General features: G+C 43.3%; 1 protein-coding gene across 1 annotated transcript in view; it reads right to left on the bottom strand.

Annotated features, from left to right (window-relative positions):
* SH2D4B (SH2 domain containing 4B) overlaps window positions 1-13317 on the bottom strand; it is a 98356-nt gene that overhangs the window by 64158 nt on the left and 20881 nt on the right. The window contains exon 4 of the mRNA XM_026854668.1: window positions 11767-11911. Within this exon, the coding sequence (XP_026710469.1) occupies window positions 11767-11911 (145 nt within the window). The remainder of the gene's footprint in view (window positions 1-11766; window positions 11912-13317) is intronic.

The raw sequence follows: 13317 nt of genomic DNA, 5'->3' as shown, positions 1-13317 counted from the left end.
TGCCTTTTGTGCAGAGGTATTCACAGGCAGTGGTCCTGATTCCAGTGTTTCTTGGGTGGTAGTAACAGCATACCCAGCATACCTCTTGCCGCTCAAAACATAGCTGCTCCCATCCGTAAACCAGTTCTCAGCATCTTCCAGAGGCGCATCCTTCAGATCTGTGTGGCTTGAGTATGTTGCCTCGATGGTCTCCAGGCAATCATGTTGCACTGGTTCTCCTGTGTTTCCACTCAGGAAAGAAGCTGGGTTAATAATGTTAGTTACTACGATCGCCACATCATCTTGTTCTATTAATGCTGCCTGATATTTTAAGAACCTTTGGGGCGAAATTCAATGTCCCCCTTTAATTTCTAATACTGCAGACACTGTGTGAGATACAAATACAGTCATTTTCTGGCCTAAAGTGAATTTTCGTGCCTCTTGTATATTTAGGATCACTGCTGCAACCGCTTGTAGGCATCCAGGCCAACCTTTAGCAATTGTATCTAGTTGCTTGGAGAAATAGGCGACTGCCTAACGATACAGGCCTAGGTCTTGTGCCAGTATTCCCAATGTAATTCCCTGTTTCTTATGTGAAAAGAGAAAGAATGGCTTCCTTACACCTGGGAGTCCTAAAGCCAAAGCTGACATCAGAGCCTTTTTAACAGGTCCAAGGCTCGTTTGGCCTCCTTATTCCAGTGGAGATTTTTCTGTTGAGTGGCAGTTAGTGTATATAAAGGTTTAATAAGCAATCCATAATTATAAATCCATAGTCTGCACCACCCAGTCATTCTCAGGAACGTTTGCAGTTCTTTCACTGTCTGTGGCCTCAGAGTCTGGCAGATCGCCTCCTTCCGGGCTTGTCCTAAAGTTCTTTTTCTAGCACCGATTTCATAGCCCAGATAAATCATTTCGCATTGCATCACCTGGGCCTTTTTCTTGGATACTCGGTAGCCCTGAAGTCCCAAAAAATTTAAAAGGCTTACCGTCCAAGCCATACAGGTTTCTTTTGTCTTGGTGGCAATTAGGATGTCTTCTACATACTGCAGCAGCCTTCCTTCTTCGGCTGGGGTTGGGGTTTCCCACAATTCGAGGTCTTTTGCTAGCTGGTTACCGAATATAGTGGGGCTGTTCTTAAATCCTTGTGGCAGCACCGTCCAGGTTAGCTGGGTCTTCCGCCCACTCCTAGGATTTTCCCATTCAAATGTAAATATTTTCTGACTGGCTTCGAGGAGAGAGAGGCAAAAGAAAGCATCCTTGAAGTCTACAACACTAAACCAGATTAGCTCAGGAGTTAATTTTGTCAATAAAGTCTATGGGTTTGCCACCACTGGGTGGAGATCTATTTATTAATCTTATTTGTAAAAATTTTTTTATAACTGGATGGATCCCTTCCCGATCTTCCTTTTAAAGGGTATTGCTTAATTCTTACCAGTTGTTGTCCTTCCTTAAGTTTTACCCCTACGGGTGAGGTACTCTGCCCTTCCAGGCGTGTCAGTGGCCCACACTCCAGGATACACTTGATTGATAATTTCCTCACTGATTTCTCCTCCTGTGGGGATACTAGTTAGGGATAAGCTCATGATTTGTATAAGTTTTTGGTTATTTACCTCCAGAGTAATTTCTTCATTATTAAAGGTAATAGTTGTTCTTAATTGTTCTAGCAAATCCCTCCCCAGGAGTGCTTTTGTGGAGTTAGGCATATAGAGAAATTTGTGTATGCCTAACTGCTTTCTCAGTTTATATTTCAAAGGTTTGTAAAACTAGTAGCTAGTAGCTCCTTTATAATCCTTTCCAGGGCAAGCACTAAAGGATCTTATGGTGGAACTAGTGCACAGTCCCTCTGCCACCCCGGGTGATTTTGGAGGGTAAAGAACATATCTGCGTAAGACACCTCATCCTACTTCCCTTCCCTCTGTAAAAATAATATTAATTGCAAAAGTGTGTTAGAGTCTAAGGTCCCATTTAGTGGCTATTTAGCTGCTGCTGCTTCTAGTTTGTAAAGTGGCCACCACTGGTTACAATATTTAATCAGGATTTTCTTGCTTTCCATACTTCCCCTCCCGGCTATATCTTTCTAGTGCGTGAGTATGCAATCTAATGGGCTTTTCTTTTACAATTTTTTCCTGCTTATTTCCCATAATTGTTCCTTCTCAAAATCCTTTCTCTCCACTTATAGCAGTTTCTACACTGTCTTTCAACCTTCTCCCACTCTTCCTCCTTCACTTCCAAAAGTTCCGGTATCTTATGACTTCTTCCACACAATATTTATCAACTCCTGTCTTTCGACCGAGAGGTCTAATGACACCGCCTCTTAGCACTCTGCACACCTCGACCTCCTCTTATTAGACAATACTACTTATATCAAGAATGCACTTTGCTAATACCCAGGCTTGATGAAAATTACCAAAAATAGGAGCATAGGAGCACAGAGAAAGCAGGAAATTCTCTCACGAACCCAGTCTGGTACTACCAGTTACTCAGAAGGAGCTGTGTACAATCCTTCTAGCAGGTATAAATCATTTCCTCGTGCCGACCATTCACTCCTTCTAAACAAATAATCCAACCAAGTCTAACCCAAACCGACAGAGAAGGGATTCACTTTCCCATCTCCGGCTCATACAATGTTTTCACAAGACATACAAGAACAGTGTATTCTTTAAACAAGCATAAAATTCTCATAAACTTCTTATTTATCTTGCAGCAGCTGCCTCTCACTCACACAGCGGCAGAGGCGTCTCACTCACACCCTGCCCCTGCAGGCACGCAGGCACGCCGGCACACAGACACACAGCAGCGGCTGCTCTCACTCACACAGCGGCACACAGACACTTAAAGGGCCCATCACACTTTTCACTCATACCACAAAATATACCGAGTTTAAACAATCACCAAGTCCGTTTGTAACATATATCATAAACCGTTAACAATTAGCAGTCAGTTCAAAGCCAGTATATGCACCATTAGTGCACTATACAATGACGTGAAACAAGATCCTGCAGGTGACGGTAAATACCAGTACCCTGCCCAAAATGCAAACTGCCTCTTATATAACAGTCATCGGTAGTTTGCCCCAAAAGATCTTACTTTCCCGCGGATTCCCAAAGCCAAAACCAAATGGGTATACCCCCTCCTTGGGAATGAGCCGTGCGCCAGACGTCTCTGTGCGTCTTACCAGCAGCCCGTTACCCTTGTAAACATACCTCTGTCCGCGAACCAGATGGTCCTTGTCTGCTCCCGCAGTGGACAGCTGGGAGCGGAGTTCCTCCGAGAAGAACTCGGGGTGCACCTAGGAAGTCCATCCATCAGCAGTCGACGGCAGCCGAGCAGAGGAGTCCCATCTGGGGTGCCAAGATGTTTTGCGGAGAAATCACTCTATAACTTTTGGGGTTATAAAGTAGGTATGTTTATTTAGCGCTGGGTGCATGGGGGATCGCTTCACCACAAGCATGAGTATCGTTTGCAGCTCTCGTCCAGCTTATATGTTACAAAATAGTGCATATTCATAAAACGTCTATACATATACATAGTCTACCCCGCCTCCCCTCGCTTCTCATGGTAATCAGGTCTCCTCCTCTTCTTCACTGATGAACTTTTCTCCCTGTCGCTCTGCGCAGCCTCAGTTGTTCTCTGGCTTTCTTCCAGGTCAATGTTTTGGGGTTGTCTGTTTTTCAAAGACTAGGAGGGACTTCTCTTTGGGCTAGGAGTTAATCGCCTAGCAACGTTATCAGTACTTGGTATGTCTTTTTCGAACAGTCCCATACACCTCCCCTTGTTTTTGCGCAGGCCTTGCACCATCAATCTAAGATTGTTTAGACTCCCTGTCTCAACAGGACTTGGGTTTCAAGGTCCAGGATGGTATTTCCGGTGGTGGCATGGTGTGATGTGTAGGGTTCCGGCCATCAAGTGGTTATTTCCAACATTGTGAGCACGTGGCGTTTCATGTGGCGAGTCTGTGGCAGTGTGATGTAGTCGATCTGCCAGGCCTCTCCATATCTATATTTCAGCCATCACTTGTAGTACACGTCTCACATCCGTAGATAAACTCTGCAATGGTGTCAATAGTAAGGTCCACCCCTCGATCTCGAGCCCACCTGTATGTTGCATCTCTACCTTGGAGGCCCGAGGTCACATGGGCCCACCGAGCTATGAACAGTTCACATTTGTGCTGCCAGTCCAAGTCCACCTGAGCAATTCTAATCTTAGCAGCTTGGTATGCCTGCTAGTTGTGTCGATGTTCATCCACATGGTGCACCTTCACAATGAGATTTTCCACACGGGCTTCAATGTCCTGCCATACTTCAGCAGTCCAGATGGTTTTACCCTTACGTTGCCTGTTATGCTTCCATTGCTGCAACCATTTCACAGGGTATTCACCACTGCCACAACTCAGTGTCGAGGTAGAGCTTTGGCCCCTTTTCCTGCTCAGCAATATCCAAAGCAAGCTGGACGACTTTCAACTCTGCAAACTGGCTCAATTGACCCTGTCCCTCAGCAGCTTCAGTGACCCGGCATGTGGGACTCCATACAGCAGACTTCCATCGTTGATGTTTTCCCACAATGCGACAAGACCCATCAGTGAACAGAGCATATCGCTTCTCCTCATCTGGCAGCTCATTATATGGCAGGGCCTCCTTAGCACGTGTCACCTCTTGTTCTGGTGACATCCCAGAATATTTGCTCTCTGGCCAGTTCGTAATCACTTCTAGTATCCCTGTGTGGCTGGGGTTCCATATAAAAGCCTGTTGTGTTATCAATGCAACCCATTTACTCCACATGGCACCTGTTGCATGATGTGTGGGAGGAAGGCTTTCCTTTGCACATCCACCCCAGCACCAGCAGTTAGGGTGCCAGGAGGAGCTGTGTTTCATTGCCAGCCACTTCTGAGGCAGCCTGAACTCCTTCGTACACTGCCAGTATCTCCTTTTCAGTTGGTGTATAATTAGCTTCAGAGCCTTTGTATCCCTGGCTCCAAAAGCCTACAGGTCAGTCTCAGGTTTCCCCAGGTGCTCTCTGCCAGAGGCTCCAGGTAGGGCCATTCTACTCGGCTGTGGTGTAGAGCATATTCATAACCTCCTGCCCTTCCCAGACTGGACCGAGGCCTACTGCCTGGGCAATCTCCCACTTAATTTGTTCAAAGGAGTGTTGTTCCTCAGGGCCCCATTCAAAATCGTACTTCTTACAAGTTACAGGGTAGAGAGGGCTCACAATCAGGCTGTAGTCCTGGATGTGCATCCTCCAGAACCCCAGAGTGCACAGGAAAGACTGAGTCTCCTCTTTAGAGGTTGGTGGGGCCATGGCTGTTATCTTGTTTATTACCTCCATTAGGATGTGGTGACGCACATCTTGCCATTTTATTCCTAGGAACTGAATTTCCCTTGCAGACCCCTTAACTTTCTTTTGCTTAATGGCAAAGCCGGCCTTCAGGAGGATTTCAATTATCTTCTTCCCTTTCTTAAAGACTTCCTTGGCTGTGTCCCCCCATACAATGATGTCATCAATGTACTACAGGTGTTCTGGAGCCCCACCTTTCTCCAGTGCAGTATGGACCAGTCCATGGTAAATGGTGGAGCTGTGGTTCCACCCCAGGGGCAATTGATTCCAGGTGTACTGGATGCCTCTCCAAGTGAACTCAAACTGTGGCCTGCACTCTGGCGCTATCGGAACGGAGAAGAAAGCATTAGCAATGTCAGTTGTAGTGTACCACTTGGCTGACTTCAACTCCAGTTCATACTGGAGCTCTAGCATATCCGGCACTGCAGCACTTCTTGCTGGCGTAACTTCATTCAGGCCATGGTAGTCCACAGTTAGCCTCCATTTACCATTAGGATTTCTTACTGGCCATATAGGGCTGTTGAAGAGTGAGTGAGTATTGCTGATCATCTTCTGGCTTTCTAATTGACGGATCAGCTGATGGATGGGGACCAGGGAATCTCGGTTGTTGCGGTACTGCCGCCGGTGCACTGTCCTGGTAGCAATCGGCACTCGCGGCTCCTCAACTTTAAGCCATCCCACCACTGAGAGATCCCCTGAGAGGCCGGGTAAGGTGAAAACTCTTCAACCTCCTCCAGGGCAGATACACCAAAAGCCCACCGATACCCATTTGGGTCTTTGAAGTTCCCTCTCCTGACATAGTCTATGCCCAGGATGCATGGGGCATCTGGGCCAGTCACAATGGGGTGCTTATGCCAGTCCTTCCCAGTCAAGATCACTTCAGCTTCTAATAGGGTCAGCTGCTGGGATCCCCCTGTCACTCCGGAGATGCAAATGGATTCAACCCCACTGTAGCTCGATGGCATCAGGGTACACTGTGCGCCAGTGTCCACCAAAGCTTTACCCTTTTGTGGGTCTCATGTGCCCGGCCATCAGATCCACACTGTCCAGTAAATCCAATTATCCCTTTCCTCCACCTGGCTGGAGGCAGGGCCCCTCTAATCCTGCTCAGCATCACTCACTTCTTGTAAGAATGATTTACTGGTCCCCTCAAGAGGGTCAGATATTATGTTGGCCATTCTGTTCTGTCTGGGGGATTTCTGACTGGACACTGGAGCTGCACTTTTCTTGGAGGACTCCCCTTTTGTGAGTGTCTTACCTTTCAGCCGCTCTACTCGTGCAGCTAGTGCTGCAGTGGGCTGTCCATCCCACCTCCGCATGTTTTCCCCATAGCTTGCCTTCTGTTGTGTACCTTCTGCTGCCTTTCTCTTGGGAGGGGAAACTTTTACTTCCAGTGGCTGAGACATCAGCCCATGCAGGAGGAGTGTAGGACATGTCCTCTTCCATTTTCTGGACCCTCTGAGACGGTTCATTCACAGCTGAGACCCAGGAATGTGAAGATGGAGGGAGATTTCCCTCATATTGCCGGAGCTTGCCAACCACTCCATCCACTATTAGAGTGTGGGTGTTTGTCCACCAGGACACTATTGCCAATGCTTCTTAGTGTGCTTTTGGTGCATTCTTCAGGAACTTTCGCCACATTAGATGTGTGCAAGGGGACTCATCTGGGTCCATGGATGACTGCTCATCATTCAGATCATCATAGATCATCTCAAACACAGCCAGTTCCCTGAGATTCTGGATGCCTTTCTCAATGCTGGTCCATTTGTTTAGCTGACATAGGAATTCATCCTTGTAGGGGTACCTGTCCCTTAACTGAGCAGGAGTCGCTTCCAAAGGCTGAGGGTTTGAGTCTGCTTCCCTATTTCCCTATCAATGCCAGCATCCTTGGCCAAATATCCCAGCTGCTTGTCCTCTCTCCCCCCTCCTTTTCAAAAGCACTGGCTCCATTGTCCCAGCATCAGAGCAGCCAGGTGCAAATCTCCTCTCCTCCCAGGCGGACAAAATCTCTCCACGTATCTCGCAGCTCAGTCGGGGATAGAGATCGGACGATCACCTCTGGCCCTTCCTCCTGTTCCCGTGATGGGCCTGGCTCATCCTCATCCCTCACTCTGCAAACTGACTTTCTGGTATATTTGGTTTTCTGTATCTGGGCGACTGATACCGGCACTGGCTGTCTCTCTGGCTCAGTCGCTGTGCTGGTGGAGTCAACTGATACTGGCTCTGCCTGTTCCCCCAGTGCAGATACTGTTTCAGTTACTTCACTCTCAGGTTTTATAGCCTTTTCTCCCCCTTGAGCGCAGTGGGTTAAAGAGGACACGGTAGGCATGGGCAAGTCTGCAACATATTGCAGCGATTTGTGTGTCCTGGGTTTTGCCAGCTTGGTAACATACAATTTCTAAGCACTCCATCAGCTTTTCAGTGCTCTGCATTTGTTCAGGAGTGAAATTCCAAAGCATTGGAGGTGCCCACCGACTCAGGCCTTTGCCCATCTTTTCCCACACCCCTTGCCACTCACTATTATCTGACCTCGGGGCAGGTTTCCAGGCACTGATATTCTTAGTGAAGTGCCGCATGGCCAAAACCAAAATCAGGCAGGCATGCAGAAAGCATTGTGCCACAATCACGCTGGCCTGCAGGCTCCAAGGATAATTGAAACTCCCCAAAGCCGAGAGGATCTCTTCCCCTGGCTCACCCATAGACTGGGTGAGATCCCTAACAAAACCTCAGGTAGCAAACAGGTACCAGCCCACCTCCCCACACACAGACACACATTGATACAAAGGCATTATAAGCAGTCTATAGCCCATATAACAACATAAGACCCTTTATATATTTTCCACCCATAATGCCAGCACTGGGATCATACACTGGATATAAGGATAAATCCAGCCCCACCACGCAAGCAAGTGGGCCAGCATTGCAAACATTTTCTTATCAAACAAATACAAATACAAACAGAGAAATTACACCCAACAGATTGCTGTATCACACTCTGGTCAGGGTCTGTCCCTTTTTATTCTTATTTCAGCCCTCTTGTGCCCCACGTTGGTGTGTCAATTAAGGCTGTGGTGGTTTAAGCCTTGCCAGGACTGGAGACCACATTGCTGTGACCTCTCCCCCACCCTCAGCCAGTCGAGCTGGAATTGAGGCACAAACCCCAGGTTGAAATAAGAAGAAATTTTATACAACAGTGTGATAAACAATCTGAACAACAACAGTGGAAATGATAACAACAATAAACAGCAATAACAGTAAGCAAGAGCAATGACATACAGGGAAATACCTCAAATGGCCACAAACAGCTCACCGCCACCAAGACTACCAAGGAAAAAGTTCCCACACTGGACCTGATGTCAGCATGGTATGAATATCCCGCCTGGAGATCCCTTCCCCCTCTCTCTCTGCTGGGGAAACTTAATCCTATCCTAGCGGAACCAGAACAACTGACAAGAATAGGAATTTAGGAATTTGACTGATTTGTCAGTCTCACAAGAAATCTACAGTTCAGACAGTTCCTTTAAATCCATCTTCACTAGTTTTCTCTTCAGGTGTGGTGATACTAACAATAGGTACATCCTCCTTCAGTGCTCATAAAATTAAGCACACTTCTGCCTTGATGGGACTATAACTTGTATAGGAAAGCCTGAGCCATTTATATATTAGGTGTCAATATGATTGTAGCTGCAGTAGAGGAGGTCAAAAATGTCTTTCCAAACTCTCCTGTAAAATTGGTAAAAATATCCAGACTGAGGTCTGTGCTGTCTTGATTATCACAGTAATCATTATTAGAAATAAATAGTTTAAAGCCAGCTTGGACATGTCTATGTGACCTGCAGTGTGAACATACTCAAACAAATAAGAAACTACAAAGTTCATGTATGCCACAGATCTTATGATCCTATACGTCATAATTTGACTTTGCTTTGTTTACCTTGAACAGTTTACAAGAATCTATTATTCCTCTATACTAACCTAAGTTGTCTTTAGAGTTAAAATACAAGGTCGCCTTTTGTATTTTCACTTAGGATTGGGAAATCCCTATTAGCAGTCCTGGCAAAGTTCTAATACCAAATCTTTTGATACAGATGAGGATTAACTCATGCTGTGCTGCAACTGAATGTGATCATGTCATTTTGAAAGACTAGGTACTCTCCTTTTTGTGTAATCTAATTTGTGCTTTTGAAGAGCTGTGAGTTACAGTCAGTGCTATGTGAAAACAGGAATAAAAGGCCTGTACCATGAATATGCATCCTCCTTTTTAAATTATTTTATTTCAGCTTTACCCTTGTTAATAATTCTTGGAAACTTGTTTATGAGCATTTCAGAATGACTACTTAATAGATTAAATTCTATCTTCACATTTTCTGGGTGCACATACAAATCACACAGTGTTTTTCTATTTTATAATTGGAAAATAACTTCCCACAAAATACTCTGAAATATGGCTCCAGTTCAGCAATAATCTTATCTGAAAGCATGTGAATAATACCATCCCTATTCAACAATGCACTCTGAGACCTACTGAAGTTCAGTGATCCCACACTTAAGGTTCAGCACTTGCTTAGTTGATGCATAGCTAAACTGGGGACTACTCACTTTAGTATTCAGCATTTTATCAAATGCCAATGACAGTAAACTCACTCACTTGAATTTCTATGGAAGAGAAGTACCAAACAAACATAAATTCCTTTAAAATTCAGACAAAAATAAATTCATAGACATAGTTTGTAGAAGAACATAAAAATATAGCAATATAAAAGAAGCTATGAGTCCGCCTGGTACCCTAATTCCAACAGAGATCAAAAGTGGGTGCATAACAACAGATCAAGTCACTCAACTCTGTTTACATTTTTACTGGAATAATTTTTGTCTGGAGATGAGTGCAGCTGGTCAGATGATATCTGAGCACTTCATTGCTTGATGCAGTTTGCAGAGGTTTGTAAGTGTACTAACAGAACGCCTTTTGCAATATTCAGTCAGGTGAATATTTATGCTACAGTTTTCCTATTACTTTTGCAGATATCCTTTTCTGCTCTCAGAGAGAAATCACACTTTGATACTGTGATATAAGGTACTGTATATCAAATACTCTAGATACCTAACAGAATGGAACAGCCCATAGAAAGGTCCAGAACTACTTTGAATATAAGCACTCCTCTATCCAAGCTGAGCCTTAGTTCACACTTCTCAGTTTCAGAGAATAAGAGCTTTAAACAGTAGACTCTTTGAAACAGTCTTTTCCCTTATTCATCTTCTCATTTGCCAACTAATATACTTGCTCCACATATCAACTCACAACTGTCCTCTGAAATACCCCGACATATATCCATTATATGAAATCAAAGTGTATAATTGCTCTTACAAAATCATTTGTTTCTTTTTAGTACAGATTTCTCAAGTTAGTCTACATTTGTCATTTAGTATACTAAAAAGCACTAACATTATGTATGTCAATTAACATGGTGGTTCTATGGGCTTTTATTATTATTTGGCACAATCAGGCAAACAGCAGAAGCAAACTGAAGCAAAAACCAGAAACTAATATTAGCAACACTTTGCTTATTGCCTTGGAAAAAAATAGCTGAGGGATAATGGCATGAGGAGAGATGAATCCTCATCACATTCTAAATTCCATCTACTAAATAAATTAGTAGTGTCATCAATATCATTGCTACATTTGGCCTCCACAATATTCCTAATTCTAAAGCCAACTATGCAATAGGCTTCAGATGGAGTGGATGTACATTTTATTCACAATAACCTATTAAGTCTTAGTTACTCATAATGTGGACCTTTAGTTACCTACAGCATATAATGTTTACATATATACAATATTTGTCCTGTTCTTAATAGACTTTTCAAAATCACTGATGTATTTTTAAATTAATCACAATGATGATATTAATAAAGAACTTCAGGGTGGCTAAAAAGGAACAGCATCTCCATAGAGTGAGGTAATCATCATAAGGATTTTTTTCAGAGCAACAATCTAAGTATTATTTACTGTAATCTTTTCAAATTAAGTGAGTTTCAGTGTGAACATCTTAGCTTGACCCCATGACCTTATGGAAGTAAATAAAATATAGATGAAGACAGATTTTACCTCTTCAGAGATAGCTGAGGACAAGCTGTCAAAATAACTGTGTCCAGAATTATTATTACTAAGCCCAAACTTTATTTAATTATATGACACAAAAATTAATTATCTCAGTCACTGTGTATGAAAAAAATTCTATAAGGCATTGACATGGATTCTTGTTCAGAAAGAAACGTTAAATTGGTAGTGTCACAGTAACTTCGGTTTGTAGGGTCAAGCTGGTAGTTTTCTGCAAAATAATCCAGCATTTTGCATTGCTCTAGGTAGAAGAGCATTCTTCAAGTTCTTATATTCTTCCATTCTACAAGTCTCATTTTATAACCTCATAAACCTGTGAAGGTAATTTTACTCACACTGTTCTTCCCACTCCTGGTCATCATCGCTGTGTTGACTATGCTGCTGAGCTTGCTTGAGGCTCAGATACAACTCTCTTGCTCGGATTTCTTCCTGTTGCCTTATTTGTTCTTCACCCTTTTGTCTTTCCTCTTCTTCTCTTTTCTAGGCAAAATGAAGTAAAATAAAGGTGACTAAAGGGGAAGAACATGCCAAAAATTAAGACACTGCTTCAGTTGTTTCCTCCCACAGAGTAGCTATGTTACCTTGGAAAAAATAACTGTCTCTTCCAACTTTGTGTTTCTTACCTGTAACAACAGACAACAGAAATTTCCTACCTCTTAGGAATTTCTGAGGAAGTACTTGCTCAAAGGTTGTCTGTCCTATCTTAACACCTTCCAGGGCACAAATACCAAAAGCAAGATGAATATAGAATACGAATGTCAAACAATATTGTTTTTTAATGCCCATAAGAGGGACTCATACATGTTTTCCCAGTGGTGAAAAAGGCGTCTGGGAAACAGAATAAAAAAATGTCCACCACGGGGAAGGAAAGGCTTTCTTTTCTCTCCTCCCCCCAGCCCAGTTGTCTCTAGCTCTGCAGAAGTTATCTATTGTTAACCAGAAAACTGGAATTAAAGCAAAACAACTCCAATTCTTTTCAGAAGACAGCTTTCCAAAGCCAACAATATTACTGTTTGCAACCTCTGGAAGCTCAGTGAGGGCCAGAAACAGCAGAGGGAATACGGACTATTCAGTTGCTCTGGTCATGGATCACACAATGGCACATTTAAGGAAGAATGACAAAAAGACTGAAAAGAAGTAAGCAATTTAGCAGTGATGCAACACCATCTTCAGAGTGGGAAAATGAAACAAAAGCAAACCTCCATCCTTTGAAATAATTCAGCAGTTTTCCATCTCCCTAAGTAACATAAATTAACATTTCTCCATTTAGCACAGCTGGGCTCCACCACTTTACACCAGCAGATCTGTCTTCTTGATAATACAACAGATCAAAAGACCTGAAATACCGGGTATTAACAGTTATGTACCTGTGTAGTGAAGAATAGTTCCACAACACACATGAGGAAAAATACATTAGGCTGCTCTTCTTATTTCTGAGAAAGACAAGCCTAGTATTGTTCTTCAGTCAATTTTAATGCTAGCATCTCTGATTATTTCTAACATCAACCTCCCATTGCTATCTTCTGAGTCCTAGTTGAGTGGACAGTTCATTATTTCTTAAGTCAATGCTTTTAGTAAACACTGATTTCAAAGCTCAGCAGCTTCTTCAGAATAAAAAATAAATAAATAAATAAATAAATACTCCATAGAATTAGGGATTCCATATATCGGTTGCTAGTAAATGGCTCTATTTCCTTCTTGTAAAAAGTATGCAATCAGCTGTTCTTTATTCTTATGAGGAGAATATTTATTCACTTAGCTTCACTACCTAAAAAAGTCCAAAACACCTAGGCTATCTTTTCAGGAAGATGGACAGACACAGGAGTAATGTTCGGTTATCAATGTTTTCTTTTCAACATCTCAAACTACAAGGTAAACAATGGGGG

This window comes from Athene cunicularia (genome assembly GCF_003259725.1).
Source record: "Athene cunicularia isolate RWA chromosome 9 unlocalized genomic scaffold, athCun1 chr9_part1, whole genome shotgun sequence".
Lineage (NCBI taxonomy): Eukaryota > Metazoa > Chordata > Aves > Strigiformes > Strigidae > Athene > Athene cunicularia.
The sequence above is the reverse complement of the archived record's forward strand: the minus strand, read 5'-3'. Positions and strand labels throughout refer to the sequence as shown.